Source organism: Xyrauchen texanus, chromosome 9, assembly GCF_025860055.1.
Source record: "Xyrauchen texanus isolate HMW12.3.18 chromosome 9, RBS_HiC_50CHRs, whole genome shotgun sequence".
Lineage (NCBI taxonomy): Eukaryota > Metazoa > Chordata > Actinopteri > Cypriniformes > Catostomidae > Xyrauchen > Xyrauchen texanus.
Window position 1 is genome coordinate 5,129,894 of NC_068284.1, and position 16,257 is coordinate 5,146,150.

General features: G+C 40.0%; 1 protein-coding gene across 4 annotated transcripts in view; it reads left to right on the top strand.

The window, feature by feature from the left end:
• Nucleotides 1–16,257, top strand: part of LOC127649622 (adenylate cyclase type 1-like) — an 84,265-nt gene that overhangs the window by 49,697 nt on the left and 18,311 nt on the right. For all 4 annotated transcript variants that reach the window (XM_052134822.1, XM_052134824.1, XM_052134823.1 and 1 more), the window contains exon 6: nucleotides 3,622–3,749. In XM_052134822.1, the coding sequence (XP_051990782.1) occupies nucleotides 3,622–3,749 (128 nt within the window). The remainder of the gene's footprint in view (nucleotides 1–3,621; nucleotides 3,750–16,257) is intronic.

Below are 16,257 nucleotides of genomic sequence, written 5' to 3' on the forward strand. Positions count from 1 at the left end.
GACTAGTTGCCAACTGAAAACATCAAAGGCTTGAGTCAAATAGCGTGCACTTAAAGCCTAGTATACACAACACAACTTTTCTCTTCTCCTTTGATGTTTTGAGTCGAGAAGTCTCAGATCTCGCTTGATATCTAGACATCTTGTCATCAAGTGTGTGCACTGTCCTGACTAGAGAGACCCACAATGAGCCACAGCCAATGAAACGGGAGGATGTTAAAGGCAGCTGTAACAGCCGCTTTTTCGCTGGTTACTTGTGGATTTAAAGGGAAATTAATGAACTACTTGAAAATTGTAAAAAGCAAATGCACAAACAAGCACAATAACATCACAAAATTCAGTAATGAGAGAATCTCCTCGATCCAAACACAAGTGGTCAAAAGAGACGACCACGTATAACGGTTATATCTCGCTTGTGCATCTGTGATCGGATCACCCAAAACTCATTTTAATAGCAGGTATACACATGGCCTCAGTGGTGGACGAATGGTCATTTAGTCGATACACTACAGCACTGCATTGTGCACACCAGCATGATGAAAAACAAGACGGAGTCATGTAGTGTACACTTTAGCTGAGAAGAATTCTTTACACAAGGACACAAACACAGACATGAATACCAACACAATGCAAGCATGCAGTTCCATGTGTTGCTCTGAAATTATCAGTTACAATAAAAATACACTTGCCCTCATACATTAATGCTGTTGCCACTGTGATTTGACCATGGTTAATGGGTTTTTAGGCGCTTGACATCATCATTAAGAACTCCCTTAACAATGGTAAAATCGCTGTAATACACAGCCTTGAGTGGTTTAATGCTTTATTTTGAGTTCCTATCTGACCCTTTCATTTTCCAAATTTAGATAAAAAATACGGTGGTAAATTGCAGTTTTATTCGTTACATTTCAAAATGTGTCTAATTTTGTTGTTGAATGAATGGAAAGTATATAGTGCAGACTCTCTCTCTCTCTTTCTCTCTCACTCTTTCTTTCTATCTCAGTCTCTTTCTCTCCCTCTCACTCTCCCTCTCTTTCTCTCTCACTCACTCACTCTCTTTCTTTCTCTCTCTCACTTTCTCACTCACTCACTCACTCTCTCTCTCTCTCTCTCTCTCTCTCTCTCTCTCTCTCTCTCTCTCTCTCTCTTTTGGGTTCAGTTGAAACACTTTAGGTCCTGAAGTGGCTCTTATTTAAAGAATGTAAATTTATGCAGTGTTTGTCATGGTGATATACTTTTAATGTGAACTGTGTTTTGTGTTCCTCTGTTTCCATGACACACACACACCCTGTCTCTCTCTCTCTTTCTTTATCTGCCTTTCATGCTTTATTTTCCACCTGCACTCTTAAACACTTTCCCTGCATTTGCTTTGACTCACAACAGTCTACTTTATGTTTTTACATGTCATCACTGATCTTCCTTCTCTTTCTTATCATTTCTTTAATCATCAACACATGTATAAACTGCCAATTGTGTGGCAGCAGTACAGTGCAGAAAATCAAGCAGATACGGGTCAGGAGTTAATGTTCACATCAACCATCAGAATGGGGAAAATGTGATCTCAGTAATCAACCGTGGCATGATTGTTGGTGCCAGATGGGCTGGTTTGAATATTTCTGTAACTACTGATCTCCTGGAATTTTCACACACAACAGTCTCTAGAATTTACTCCGAATGGTGCCAAAAACAAAAAAACATCGAGTGAGACAGTTCTGTGGATGGAAATGCCTTGTTGATGAGAGAGGTCAACAGAGAATGGCCAGACTGGTTTGATGTGACAAAGTCTACGGTAACACAGATGTGCTTTCTGAGATTATATTCTTCTCATCACAATTGTACAGAGGGGTTATCTGAGTTACCATGGACTTTGTCAACTCGAACCAGTCTGGACATTCTCTGACCTTTCTCTTCAACAAGACATTCCATTTCCATGCTCACTGGATCAGCAGTTAAAGAAATATTCAAATCAGCACATAGGACACCAACAATCATGCCACAGTCAAAATCACTGAGATCATTTTTTTTTCTCCATTCTGATGGTTGATGTGAACATTAACTGAAGCTCCTGACCCATATCTGCATGATCTTATGCATTACACTGCTGCCACACGATTGGCTGATTAGATAATCGCATGAATAAGCAGATGCACAGGTATAACTGATGAGGTGGTATGTGAGTGTATATTCTCTGAAAACGAAAGACTAAAAGTTATTATTTGACAGTGTAGGCTGGAATCGTGCTCTGCTTGAAGGGTGGAGCACAGAAAGAGCGGCTCAAGGCTTATTGTGCCGAGTCTGTCAAGACGTCAATGAATGTAGTAAGCTCACCTCATCAATTATGTCTGAGCTGTTTTGATCTGAAGCTTTGTACTAATGCGTTATATGCTCGAGGACTGTGGGTAATTCAACATGTGTTTTGTCTTATAATGTGCACTTCAGTTGAGGGTTAAAAAAGCTGTGCCACTAGACCATAAATACATCATAAACGGTCAACATCCATGTTCATTGTTTACAATTTGTTCTAATTAAGATATGTTCATAGATGCAGCAATATTGATCATTATGCATTAAAATCACATTTTATATATTTATCGTTCTCGTGGTGTTGATGTTTTGTCTTGTCTATAGAATTTGTCAAATCTCTTCCTCAGTCTTTGCCATGAATGTGTCCTACTTGGCAAAATCCCGACCACTGTACAAACTTATACTTGTGGTTGTTTTAGTCAGTTTGAAGGAGTAACTAGCTGTGGTTGTTCCTGCAACATACTTGTAAAGCAGTTCAATGGAAAGGAGGCGGCGAGAACCACAGCTTGACAATATAAATAATAGTTTAATGAAGAAATAAACGAAAAACACAAATGTAAAAACAAAGAGCAGCTGCTCGTCATTCTATCTCTCTCTCTCTCGAACCGTCGTCACCAACCGCCTTTATCCCTCGCGTGCCCCCATCAGGCTGTTTGGGGACTTGGCGTGCGTTGTTCCAGTCCAGCCCCGCCCTCCTCCGCTCTACAATACTCTACCGAGTTTTAACCCTCAAAGACCTAGCGTAGCAGTAATGCAAGCAATTATACAAGAAAATATATCATTAACAGCAATTAATCCTGTCCAGTAGTGAGGAGTTCAGTCAGATATACTGCACATTTGGGTCTGTTTCCCCTGAATCACACCTCAATCAAGTGTTTCTTCTAACTGCTAATCACTTTGGTGATAGTATGTGAAATGAGCAGTGCCTGCCTTTGCAAAAACACTGGTTGCCAGGGTATTGTGGGTGGTTGCTAAGGTTGCTAAATGGATGCTAAGGTGCCCTGGGGGGATTGCTAGAAGGTGCGCACTCTGTGGTTGCTACTGTATGCAGTTGTTAAGGTGTTCTGGATGGTTTTTGGCTTGATTTGATGGTCTTAAGTTACATGGCTAAGTTCAAGATTTATGATTAGGGTTTTGTTAAAAAAAGTTATTTAGATATGAGAGCTATGTTTCCATAAATGCTTTATGTCTAGTTAAAATGAAAAACTTTTGATAAGTTGGCATTTCCTTGGCTTATTGTTGTCCCAAGGTGAAACCTAAACAAAACATTACTGAGTGCGCCTTTCAGTGTTGACCTTTGCCTCTTCTTTTCATTGGTAGGAGAATCACTGTAGGCGAATCAAGATTCTGGGCGACTGTTACTACTGTGTTTCAGGACTAACTCAACCCAAAACTGACCACGCTCACTGCTGTGTGGAGATGGGCCTGGACATGATCGACACCATCACGTGAGTCCTTCCTCTTCATATAAGGCCAGACCTTTGACTAAGTCCATGTCCACACTAATACGTTTTGTTTGAAAACGCATCTGTTCCTCTAAGTTTTGGGCTTCCGTGTACACTGAGATGCTGTTTCAAATGCAAAACGCTCACCCAAGTGGATACATACTGTCTTCGCATTGTGGTGTTTACAGGTAAAATGGAGATGTCTGAAAACTATGATGTATTTATTGTCATGTGATGCAGTCATTCGATCCATTCAACCCAAAATTATCAAGATGGTGGCCCATGTTGTAGCGCTGTTGTTGTGCCTGCAATCCACTTTGACAGCGTTGCTCCTGAGACCCGAGTGGGACTGCTGTGTGCATTTTCCATTTCCCTTTTTCCCACAAGTGGCTCTTTGTTAAAAATCAAGTGGCTCGCCGGGTGTCTCACCTTTCACCAACACGTGAACCTATAAAACTTTCTAGAGATACTTTTCCAACAGAAAGTGTGGGTGCGATTGCAAAGCTTAGTCAATGACACTGTTTTGATTTCCTTTCTCCCGAATTTTACAGCCTACTTCTGGTGAACAAGGTTTGTAATTAACACCCGCCAAATGCAGATTTTTCATGCCGAGTATTTTGCTGATGTACCAGCCACTGTGGAAGGCGACCCGAAAGACTTCTCAGAGAGAGATATAACAAGAAATTAGACACAAAGACGAGAGTTTGACGAAACATAATTATATTTTGAAGAACAGATGAAAGAAAAGCCGCCTATGCGCGTCTGATTTGATGTGTGTGCGCAGTGAGCTCTGAGTGCAATGAAAGTGCTTCTCCAACACACAAACATTCATAGAGTTCTGGGACTCCTTTCCCAATAACTATTGATCTTAGCTGTTAAGAGCATTTTCTACGAGCGATTTTATGAACGTTCGTTATTTCTATGTGCAACCAGGGTGTGATATAGCGAGACTCAATACAGTAAGCGAGCTCCTCTCCAAATGCATTTCATGCACGAGTAATTTTGCTCATCTACCTGTAAAAGGTGTCTCGGAGTGATGCATGACAAGAAATGCTGACGTGCTTGAAGAAACACTTTATTATATTTTTAAGAACAGACAAAAGAAAAGCCGTCAGTGCTCATGTCTGATTCACTGTTCAGAGGGGTGCAACGGGACCCTGTCTCGTGAAACAAGCGCATGTAAAGAGTTATCACTCCTTTTTCTCTATTTCATTCAACTGAAAACTGTTTGGAAGAATAATTTAGTCTATGAGAATGCTGCACATGATCTCCGGGCATCTCGTGAGTTACTGCCAGTTCAGTTCGCTCTAACACATTGTGAACGCAACTCTGCAGGTTCAGTAATATATACAGGTATCTTTGTATTAAATAAACAAAGACGAAAGTGATTCAATCATAAGGTAATACAAGACGTTCAACTTGAACCTAAAATTGAGTTCTATTTTATTTTATTTAGGCAGCATAAAATGTATTACCAAACGCAATACAAACACATTCGATAAGAACACACTTTTGGCAGCATTTTTTGGGAACACAATAATTTTTTTAGGCTTATTTATTATGATTATTATTATAATATTTACAATTATAATTGTCTTTAGTTCTTTAGTTGTATGCTAGTAATTTTCACCTGTTGCTGCATACTGATGGCAATGAAGTCGTTGGAGATGGTAAATGTTTGGATTTGGGGAGGTGGTTATATAGAGGATTTTTTTTTTATCACTTCATTATTTTAATTGCTTTTTCGTTTAGTTTAAAGTGCAATTTGAATTTAGAAATGTATTTTTGTTCAAGTTTTTTGTGTTTCAATAAATTTATTACATTTTTAAAGCAAATCAATAAAGCAAAAATTTTCACTGATCTTGGGGATTGACCATATAATCGGATATTCATATTTGAAATGCGATTATCATTCAAATGTTTTTTACATATCGCCCAGCCCAAAAGGGAAGTTACATTTTTCATGAAGTAAAATACATTTTATGGAGACTCGCACAAACACGTGTACTCAATTCCATTTTGCAACATGTTAACTATTAATAAGGGCTGTCAATTTAACGAGTTAATTCAGTGCAATTAATTTGACAAAAAATTATGCGTTAAAAAAATTAACGCAATTAATCGCAATGCCCCCGGACCATAATAAGGAAGATTCCTGATAAATGCAAGCTTGTAGTACCACCTGTTCACTATAGAGGACAGTAAGTAAAATTTCAGCTGTATGAGCAACACACAGTTTATACAGTGAAGAAAACAACCATCCAGCAGCAGAACAACACAAACATGCGTTACATTCTGGTGTTCTTCGGGATCTCAAGATGTGTTTAAAGATTGAGTATTAAACTATACTTAACTTGACACAGCGACCTAAACATTTTATGTTTAAGACGCATCGTACCAGAGACACTACACAAGCATATCTGACGCAGGGTGTGGCTGGATTGAGATGGTGCAAAATTTGGAAATTACCCCATAAATATTTAATCACGAATAAAATCAAAGACATTTCCTTCAAACTTATAAATAAGTGCTACCCCACTAATTATTTTCTTTTTTTTTTATACACTATTTATTTTCATTTTCTTTTCTTGCAGAGATAGAGGGCAGTACAAAAGAGATCAGTACAGCATAAAGTACAATGCAAAGCATTAACAATGACCCGCCATCACCCCACTACTTTAACAATGTCCAGAACAGATAGCCAATAGTTCTCCAGAAACTTACATGTCCAAAACATGTGTATAAGAGATCCTGTTTCAACTTTACACCTAGGGCAGTGTTCTGGATAGTTACTACTTATCTTATGGAGGCGTATTATAAACTCTGTGAATAAGGTTGAACTGTAGTAGTTTGTGTCTTTGAAGCTTTATTCTAATATCATGCCATATTTTGGTTGTATGTTTGATCACAGTGTTTGTTACAGTTTTCAAATTATGGTAAGAGGGGATAAATGGGATACTTGACATTGCTTCCTTTGTATGGGATTGTTCAATTAGTTTCCATGCTGGAGGGTGTTCTAGGTTTTTGATCCAAGTCCAAATAGCTTTAGATTGGGCAGCCATAGAGTATAGTTGAAAATCCGGTAGGTTAAGCCCTCCCTGTTCAGTGGGGCAACAGAGTTTTAAGCTTGACTCTTGGAGCTTTACCGTTCCACAGAAATCTAGAGATCTGGCTGTCCAATTTTTTAAAGGCTTTTGGAACTGGTGTTGGGAGTGCTTGAAATAGGTAAAGAAATTTGGGTAGGACACTCATTTTTATGCTGTTTACTCAACCAATTAGGGATAGAGGTAGGGACTTCCACCTTTCCAAGTTCACTTCTACTTTTTTAACAGGGGGCTGTAATTGAGAGAGAAAACCTGGTCTAGTTAGTTGGGTATCTGCACCCCTAGATAACAAATCTTGTGGGTTTCCCATCGAAATAAGATGTTATGTCTTGGTAGTTGTTTTGCCACAGTATTAAGAGGCAATATCATACTTTTGTTTATGTTTATTTTGTAGCCAGAGAGACAGCCATATTCCTCTAATAAATTACTGAGGGTGGCAAGTGATGATGCTAGGTTGGTCAGGTACAGCAAGATATCATCGGCGTAAAGAGAAATGACATGCTTTTCCTGCTCCACCACAATGCCATCAATAGTAGAGTGTGCTCTTATAGCGATTGCGAGGGGCTCTATTGCCAGAGAGAAAAGCAGAGGGGACAAGGGACAGCCCTGATGTGTTCCTCATGACAAGGGAAAGAGAGGCGATATATAAGCATTTGTCTGGATCCTTGCTGATGGATTGAGATAGAGTATCTGAATCATTTTAATTACATTTCAAGACTGCAAAAAGAAAGGGCCACTCCACGTGATCAAATGCCTTTTAGGCATCTAATAACAGGGCAACTACAGGGGTGTTGATGTCCTTAGTGCAGTGAATTATATGAACAAATCTATGTATTTCAGAGGAAAAGCGATTTACTAATTATTTTCTTGTAGAGAGATTTAATTGTGATTTTTAAAATTTTTTTCATTTATTTTGGAGTTGTCCCTACTCGACTTGTTTTTGGTCTGATTGCTGCAAGATTGTTAGATCATATAATTCCCAGCTTTCAACTTTGTTTTGAAAATGTTTTATTCATTTGTGGTACGGCTCTTTCGAAAAAATGCATCAACCAAAAATACAAAAAATTGGCTCCATAGTGAAAAAAGGTTCACGACCCCTGTCCTAGATACACCTGGACACAGTTTTTCTTGGTTGTTGGCAGATATGATGTTCCAAACATCTTTGAGAATTCTGCACAGTTCTTCTGTCTATTTCATCGGTCTCAATTGCTTTTGTCTCTTTATGTAATCTCAGACTGACACGATGACACTTAAATGCATCAAAAGCTATAGGATGCTCCTTTACCCCCTATTTAGTGAAATACTTAACCTCTATTGTGCTGTCTGTCTGCACTGGTCTCAGAACAGTCAAAATTATTTTCATCCTAACTCCATATAAAGCCTCTGGAAGCTTTTGGATGAACCCATTTATTCTCAATGTGATAATGCACAGTAAATATAGGAATGTCTTTTCTAATGTTAATGAATTGAATCATATTGTACAGTGATAACAAAATAAAAGATAACAAAATTGATATTAATAATGAAGTGAAATTACCCACAGATGTGTTGATGTTGAACGTTATTGAAATGTTTTTCTGATGGTTTTTTTTCTACTTTTGTGGATCATGTTTATCAGCGCGCTCATGTGCGAAAAATGAACAGGTTTTTTTTTAAAGCGGCATATCAAACAAAACTAGAGACAATACTCTTTACAACCAAACAGGTTTCAATGAAAAAATGCATGCTGTTGTGTCACATGACCCAGTGCGGCAAAAGTTTACCCCTAAAATGACAGTCTAGAGTCAAAGGCAACGGGAAGTTTACTCTGGATTGCTGTCTGGCAAGGGAATATGAGTATAACTGTGTTTCAGACCGTAATTTTCACATGTGCAGTATGGGGATTTAAGGGTTTTCATACATTTCAGTATAGACAAATAGCTTTTTTCAAATGTATTCGGATTAATGTGGACAAAGTAGCCTAAATGGCAAAAGTCCATGGGCCTGATGTATAAACATTGTGTATGCACAAAATGGGCATTGAAATTTCCCACGAACATATGGTGATTTTATAAAAAATAAACTTGGTGTAAATATGTGCGCACCGTCTGGACACTCTTGACTGTGTGTATGCACTCTTTTACTGGCGAGTTTCTCATCAGAAACAGTATTGTACAGGTACAGAATTGCACATCAAATGTGCTGTCTGCTCCACTTCATCCCGACCCTCATCCCAATGAATCACAATCTATTTTGTGAAGTGCACCAGTCCCTCCTTCAGCAAAACACCCCACAACATGATGCTGCCACCCTGATGGTTCACAGTTGGGATGGTGTTCTTCAGCTTGCAACTCATCCTTTTTCCTCCAAACATAACAATGGTCATTATGGCCAAACAGTAACATATTTGTTTCATCAGACCAGAGGACATTTCTCCAAAAAATAAGATCTTTGTCCCTATGTGCACTTGCAAACTGTAGTCTGGCTTTTTTATGGTGGTTTAGGAGCAGTGGCTTCCTTGCTGAGCAGCCTTTCAGGTTATGTCAATACAGGACTCTTTTTACTGTGGATATAGATACTTGTCTACCTGTTTCCTCCAGCATCTTTACAAGGTCCTGTGCTGTTGTTCTGGAATTGATTTACACTTTTCGCACACAACTGCATTCATCTCTAGGAGCATTATGATGTCTGCATGGTCCCATGGTGTTTATACTTGCGTACTATTGTTTGTACAGATGAACGAGGTACCTTCAGACATTTGGAAATTGCTCCCAAGGATGAATCGGACTTGTAAAGGTCCAGAATTCTTTTTCTGAGGTCTTGGCTGATTTCTTTTGATTTTCCCATGATGTCAAGTAAAGAGGCACTATGAAATACATATTAAAATACATCCTCAGGTACACCTCCAATTGACTCCAATTAACTAATTAGCCTATCACAAGCTATTTGCCTAAAGGCTTGACATCATTTTCTGGAATTTTCCAAGCTGCTTAAAGTCACAGTAAACTTCTGACCCACATGATTTGTGATATAGTCAATTAAAAGTGAATCAAAAGATGGGTTTTAATGACTTCAACCTAAGGGTATCTAAACTTCTGACACTGGTGGCCAAAAGTTTGGAATAATGTACAGATGTTGCTCTAATGGAAATAAATTGGTACTTTTATTCACCAAAGTGGTATTCAACTGATCACAATATATAGTCAGGACATTAATAATGTTAAAAATTACTTTTACAATTTGAATTTTTTTTTCAGAACTTCTTAAACTACTTTCAAGAGTTCTCATCAAAATATCCTCCAAGTGCTGCAATGACAGCTTTGCAGATCTTTGTCATTCTAGCTGTCAGATTGTCCAGATACTCATGTGACATTTCACCCCACACTTCCTGTAGCACTTGCCATAGATGTGGCTGTCTTGTCGGACACTTCTCACACACCTTACAGTCTAACTGATCCCATAAAAGCTCAATGGGGTTAAGATCCATAACACTCTTTTCCAATTATCTGTTGTGCAATGTCTGTGTTTCTTTGCCCACTCGAACCTTTTCTTTTTGTTTTTCTATTTTAAAAGTGTCTTTTTCTTTGCAATTCTTCCCATAAGGCCTGCACCCCTGAGTCTTCTCTTTACTGTTGTACATGAAACTGGTGTTGAGCGGGTAGAGTTCAATGAAGCTGTCAGCGGAGGACATGTGAGGCGTCTATTTCTCTAGAGACGTACTTATGTACCAGATATACTTATCCTCTTGTTTAGTTGTACATCTGGTCTTCCACATCTCTTTCTGTCCTTGTTAGAGCCAGTTGTCCTTTGTCTTTGAAGACTGTAGTGTACAGCTTTTGTATGAAAATGTCAGTTTTTGTGCAATTTCAACCATTGTATACCCTTCATTACTCAAAACAATGATTGACTGATGAGTTTCTAGAGAAAGCTGTTTTTTTTGTTGTTGCCCTATTTGACCTTAAAACATGCCAGTCTATTGCATACTGTGGCAACACAAAGACAATGTTAAGCTTAATTTAACGAACCAAATATCTTTCAACTGATATAATGTCAAGTGATTTTCTTGCACCAAATGATCAATTAAGCATGATTACTCAGGGATAAGGTGTTGGAGTGATGGCTGCTGGAAATGGGGTCTGTCTAGATTTGATCAAAAATGACTTCAAAAAAGATTTTTTGTACTTCAGTAATGTCCTGACTATACTTTGTGATCAGCTGAATGCCACTTTGGTGAAATAAAGTACCAATTTCCTTCCAAAATGGCAATATCTGTACATTATTCCATACTTTTGGCCGTGTGTGTGTGTGTGTGTGTGTGTGTGTGTGTGTGTTTATATATATGTATATGTATATGTATGTTTTCTTCTTTAAATAGCTTCAATGTAGTAAGCTACGTTTTGTTAAAAGCTTGTAGCGTAATCTAATTTTGTTTTTGTAATTTAATAATTAAAATGAAGATTGACTGTAATTGAGCTACTTTAAGTTATGTGTAGCTTGTAGATTGTGAAGCTACTGTTTCAATGTAGCTTCCCCAACACTGGTTTGCATTTCCTGAAGTTAATAGCAACATAGAATACAAGTGAATATCAGTGCTTGACTAGGGTACTTCCTATGTTAGTCTATGGGATTTGTTAAGAGAACTTCTCTGATTGTGCTCCATGAAAATTGTCTTGATTGGTTAGAAAAGTAATAGCCTACCTCTCCTCAACAATACACTTGATTTAAGGTATCATTCATGTCTGTAGCAAATTTTGTGGTGCGTGTTACGAGTTCAGTTTAGTACTGATGAGTTTGTTCAACGATAATTATCAAAGCAGTCATAGCAATAAATGTTGCTTGTGCCTTAGCACTTGTGATGTCAAGAAACAGCTCACAGCTCATGTTGCCATCTGGTGTCTGATGGAGGAAGTGCAGAAGATCAACTTTATCCTTTTGTCTTGCAGAAAATATTATATTAGAATTATAATTGGAATATATATATATATTTACAAGAGATCCACACAAGACCATCTGTGCCATTTATTGTACACACAGTAAAATTCTGCTAACTGCAACAACAGAATTCTAAAAAAAAGTATTTATTTCCTTTGTGGAACACAGAAAATGATTAGCTAAATTTCTCAACCGGTCTTTCCCATACAATGGGGTCTGGGGCTGCCAGGCTCCAAAAATTACAACAAAAAACAAACAAACAAACAATAAAAGTATCAAAGTTGACCTTACCATTAATGACTGTGTTCCTTTTATTCTCTGAATATCCCCTTCACGGCAGCTTTCAAATCTCATTCACATGCTCAAACTGAACAACGATACACCCAAGAACCAATTAAGTTTGTGCTCAATTTCTTCACCTCCTTTTTCTAATTTCAAATGTTTATTTCATTTAATTGTGATGATTAAAGCTGACAACTAATGAAAATCCCAAATTCAGTATCTCCGAAAATTAGAATACTACTTAAGACCAATACAAAAAAAGGATTTTTAGAAATGTTGGCCAACTGAAAAGTATGAGCATGTACAGCACTCAATACTTAGTTGGGGCTCCTTTTGCCTGAATTACTGCAGCAATGCGGCGTGGCATGGAGTCGATCAGTCTGTGGCACTGCTCGGGTGTTATGAGAGCCCAGGTTGCTCTGATAGTGGCCTTCAGCTCTTCTGCATTGTTGGGTCTGGCGTATCGCATCTTCCTCTTCACAATACCCCATAGATTTTCTATAGGGTTAAGGTCAGGCGAGTTTGCTGGCCAATTAAGAACAGGGATACCATGGTCCTTTAAACCAGGTACTGGTAGCTTTGGCACTGTGTGCAGGTGCCAAGTCCTGTTGGAAAATGAAATCTACATCTCTATAAAGTTGGTCAGCAGCAGGAAGCATGAAGTGCTCTAAAACTTCCTGGTAGACGGCTGCGTTGACCTTGGACCTCAGAAAACACAGTGGACCAACACCAGCAGATGACATGGCACCCCAAACCATCACTGACTGTGGAAACTTTACACTGGACTTCAAGCAACGTGGATTCTGTGCTTCTCCTCTCTTCCTCCAGACCCTGGGACCTTGATTTCCAAAGGAAATGCAAAATTTACTTTCATCAGAGAACATAACTTTGGACCACTGAGCAGCAGTCCAGTCCTTTTTGTCTTTTGCCCAGGCGAGACGCTTCTGACGCTGTGTCTTGTTCAAGAGTGGCTTGACACAAGGAATGCGACAGCTTGAAACTCATGTCTTGCACACGTCTGTGCGTGGTGGTTCTTGAAGCACTGACTCCAGCTGCAGTCCACTCTTTGTGAATCTCCCCCACATTTTTGAATGGGTTTTGTTTCACAATCCTCTCCAGGGTGCGGTTATCCCTATTGCTTGTACACTTTTTTTCTACCACATCTTTTCCTTCCCTTCGCGTCTCTATTAATGTGCTTGGACACAGAGCTCTGTGAACAGCCAGCCTCTTTAGCAAGGACCTTGTGTGTCTTGCCCTCCTTGTGCAAGGTGTCAATGCTCGTGTTTTGGACAGCTGTCATGTCAGCAGTCTTCCCCATGATTGTGTAGCCTACAGAACTAGACTGAGAGACCATTTAAAGGCCTTTGCAGGTGTTTTGAGTTAATTAGCTGATTAGAGTGTGGCACCGTGTCTTCAATATTGAACCTTTTCACAATATTGTAATGTTCTGAGATACTGTTTTTTTTTTTTTTTTCATTAGTTGTCAGTTATAATCATCAAATAAAAGGAATGAACACTTGAAATATATCAGTCTGTGTGGAATGAATGTTCCACACATTCAAGTTTCACTTTTTGAATGGAATTACAGAAAATAAACCAACTTTTTGATGATATTCTAATTATATGACCAGCACCTGTGTGTGTGTGTGTGTGTGTGTGTGTGTGTGTGTGTGTGTGTGTGTGTGTGTGTGTGTGTGTGTGTGTGTGTGCGTGCATGCATGTATGTATGTATGTATGTATATATATTCCCTGTAGTTTGCATTTCTTTGTCAGTTCTTGTTGCTTTTATGAGTTCATGTCTGTTTGTTTCACTATTATCATCTTCATTAAAAGCCTGCATTTAGATCCAGCATCTCATCTCAGCAATAATCCATTACAGAAGAACTGACCCATATGGATCTAGCGGCTGTCAAAATTCTGCTTCTTAAGAAAGGGGACCGTCCAGTTGAGGATCACGCCTGTGAGTTTTTGGAACTAGCGAATTTAGTGCACTATCCAGACTGCTCTCTGGTGGATTTCTTCTAGACCGGTCTGAATAGTGCACTGAAGGAACTGATGCCTGCGGCTGATCCTCACTGGACACTCTGTGATTATGTGGAGAAGGCTCTGGAACTTTGCGGTTCCCATTACACAGTGGATTATGGCAGGAACCCCGGGCCAAAATCTGTATCCACGGCTCCTTGCCCCAAGCCCTCCACGGCTCCTTGCCCCAAGCCCTCCACGGCTCCTTGCCCCAAGCCCTCCACGACACCTTGCCCAAAGCCCTCCACGGCTCCTTGCTCCAAAACCACGGAGGTCGTTCCCCAGTCTCTGTCAGTGGTCCCGAAAACAGAGGTCTATTCCCAGTCACTGCACTTCTCGTCAAGCCTCCCACGGCTTTGCTTTCCATGGCCTCTCCCCTCGAGCCTCCCACAGCTCTGCCTTCCATGGCTCCGCCCCTTAAGCCTCTCCTGGCTCCGCCTGCCTTAGTGGAGCATCTCCTGGCTCCGCCTGCCTTAGTGGAGCATCTCCTGGCTCCGCCTGCCTTAGTGGAGCATCTCCTGGCTCCGCCTGCCTTAGTGGAGCATCTCCTGGCCCCGCCTGCCTTAGTGGAGCATCTCCTGGCTCCGCCTGCCTTAGTGGAGCATCTCCTGGCCCCGCCTGCCTTAGTGGAGCATCTCCTGTCTCCGCCTGCCTTAGTGGAGCATCTCCTGGCTCCGCCTGCCTTAGTGGAGCATCTCCTGGCTCCGCCTGCCTTCGTGGAGCCTCTCCTGGCTCCGCCTGCCTTTTATATATTTTTATTTTTATTTATATATATATATATATATATATATATATATATATATATATATATATATATATATATATATACCATCTAGTTTTGCATTTCTTTGTCAGTTCTTGTTTGTTGCTTTGAGTTCATGTCTGTTTGTTTCACTATTATCATCTTCATTAAAAGCCTGCATTTATACCCAGCATCTCTCATCTCAACAACCATTTGTTACAATACCAATGTTGTTCTTAAAATCCCAAGTAGTAGTTCATCAGCTATGAAAACATCAGTTTTAAACCTAACTTGTTTTTTTCTTCAACTTTGGGCATTTCATGTCCCTGTTGTTAATTTTTATCAAACCAAACAGATTTTAACTTCTTTCTCTTTGTTATATGAAAGTCTCTGTAAACAGAATTGGTTTATTGGTCTTTTTAGTACATTTCAAATGCCTTTTACAGTATGCATACATTTTACAGACCCAGACTTTCAGTATTAAACTATGAAAATCCATTATAAAAATACAAATTATTACATATTGTGGTGAGGTGAACAAGAGACAGGCACAGTGGGTGTGGCATCGAGCCTCAGAGAGGCATTTATCCAGGGGGAATGGTGTTCAAAATACCGGGGGACGGAGGAGTGGGTCCGGTGACACATCTAATTCGGCTGAACCCTCCCCGCTCTGATCTTGGGTGTGCAAGGATGCCAGTGTGTGCACACATGAAGATTTGAAGCTGGCTCCTTGAGAAGAGGTGCGCTCTTTAAAGACGTCGGTGATGAAGCATTATTCACATCAGGTGTGCTTCATCCAACACTGTTAGAATGAGCCTTATTTATTATGCACCTCTACTCGCCCTCTTGCCCAACTCCTATCATGAGCCTGGCTGAAGGAAGGCCCTGGGAGGTGGGTCAACAATGACGAGAGGGAGAGGTGGGTCATTTCTCCCATGCTCGTATGCAACTATGGAGTGCACTCTTTAGCCACTATTTCCTCAACCAGTCCCTACGGTCGGAGTGGGCATATGGGGAATACATCTCCGGGCCAGCTCTCCCTCTCGCTCGTACACAGGTGGGAACAGAGAAAAGCACAAATTAATATGACAGCCTCAACCAGCCACTGGGTAAATGCTTATTAAACGCAACTTACCTGGGAGGCTGTCCTTGTGTTTTCTCCGAGCCACTCCAGGCTATCCATCTAACTGGGAAACGAGAGGAAGAGTGATGTCACTGCACAAAAGTGCATGCATTCTCCACCACTATGGCAGGGATGAGCAAAAGACAGACACAGTGGGTGTGGCGTCAAGCTTCAGAGAGGCATTTTTTGGAAATAATAATAAACATAAAATGTCCATAAAAGGAGAAAATAGTGTCCAGGTGGAATGGTGTTTAAAATAAAGGAATGGCCCAGTCATGACTGGCATCCTTGGCGGCCTGTCTTCCCAGGCCTGTGGCAGGTGATGGG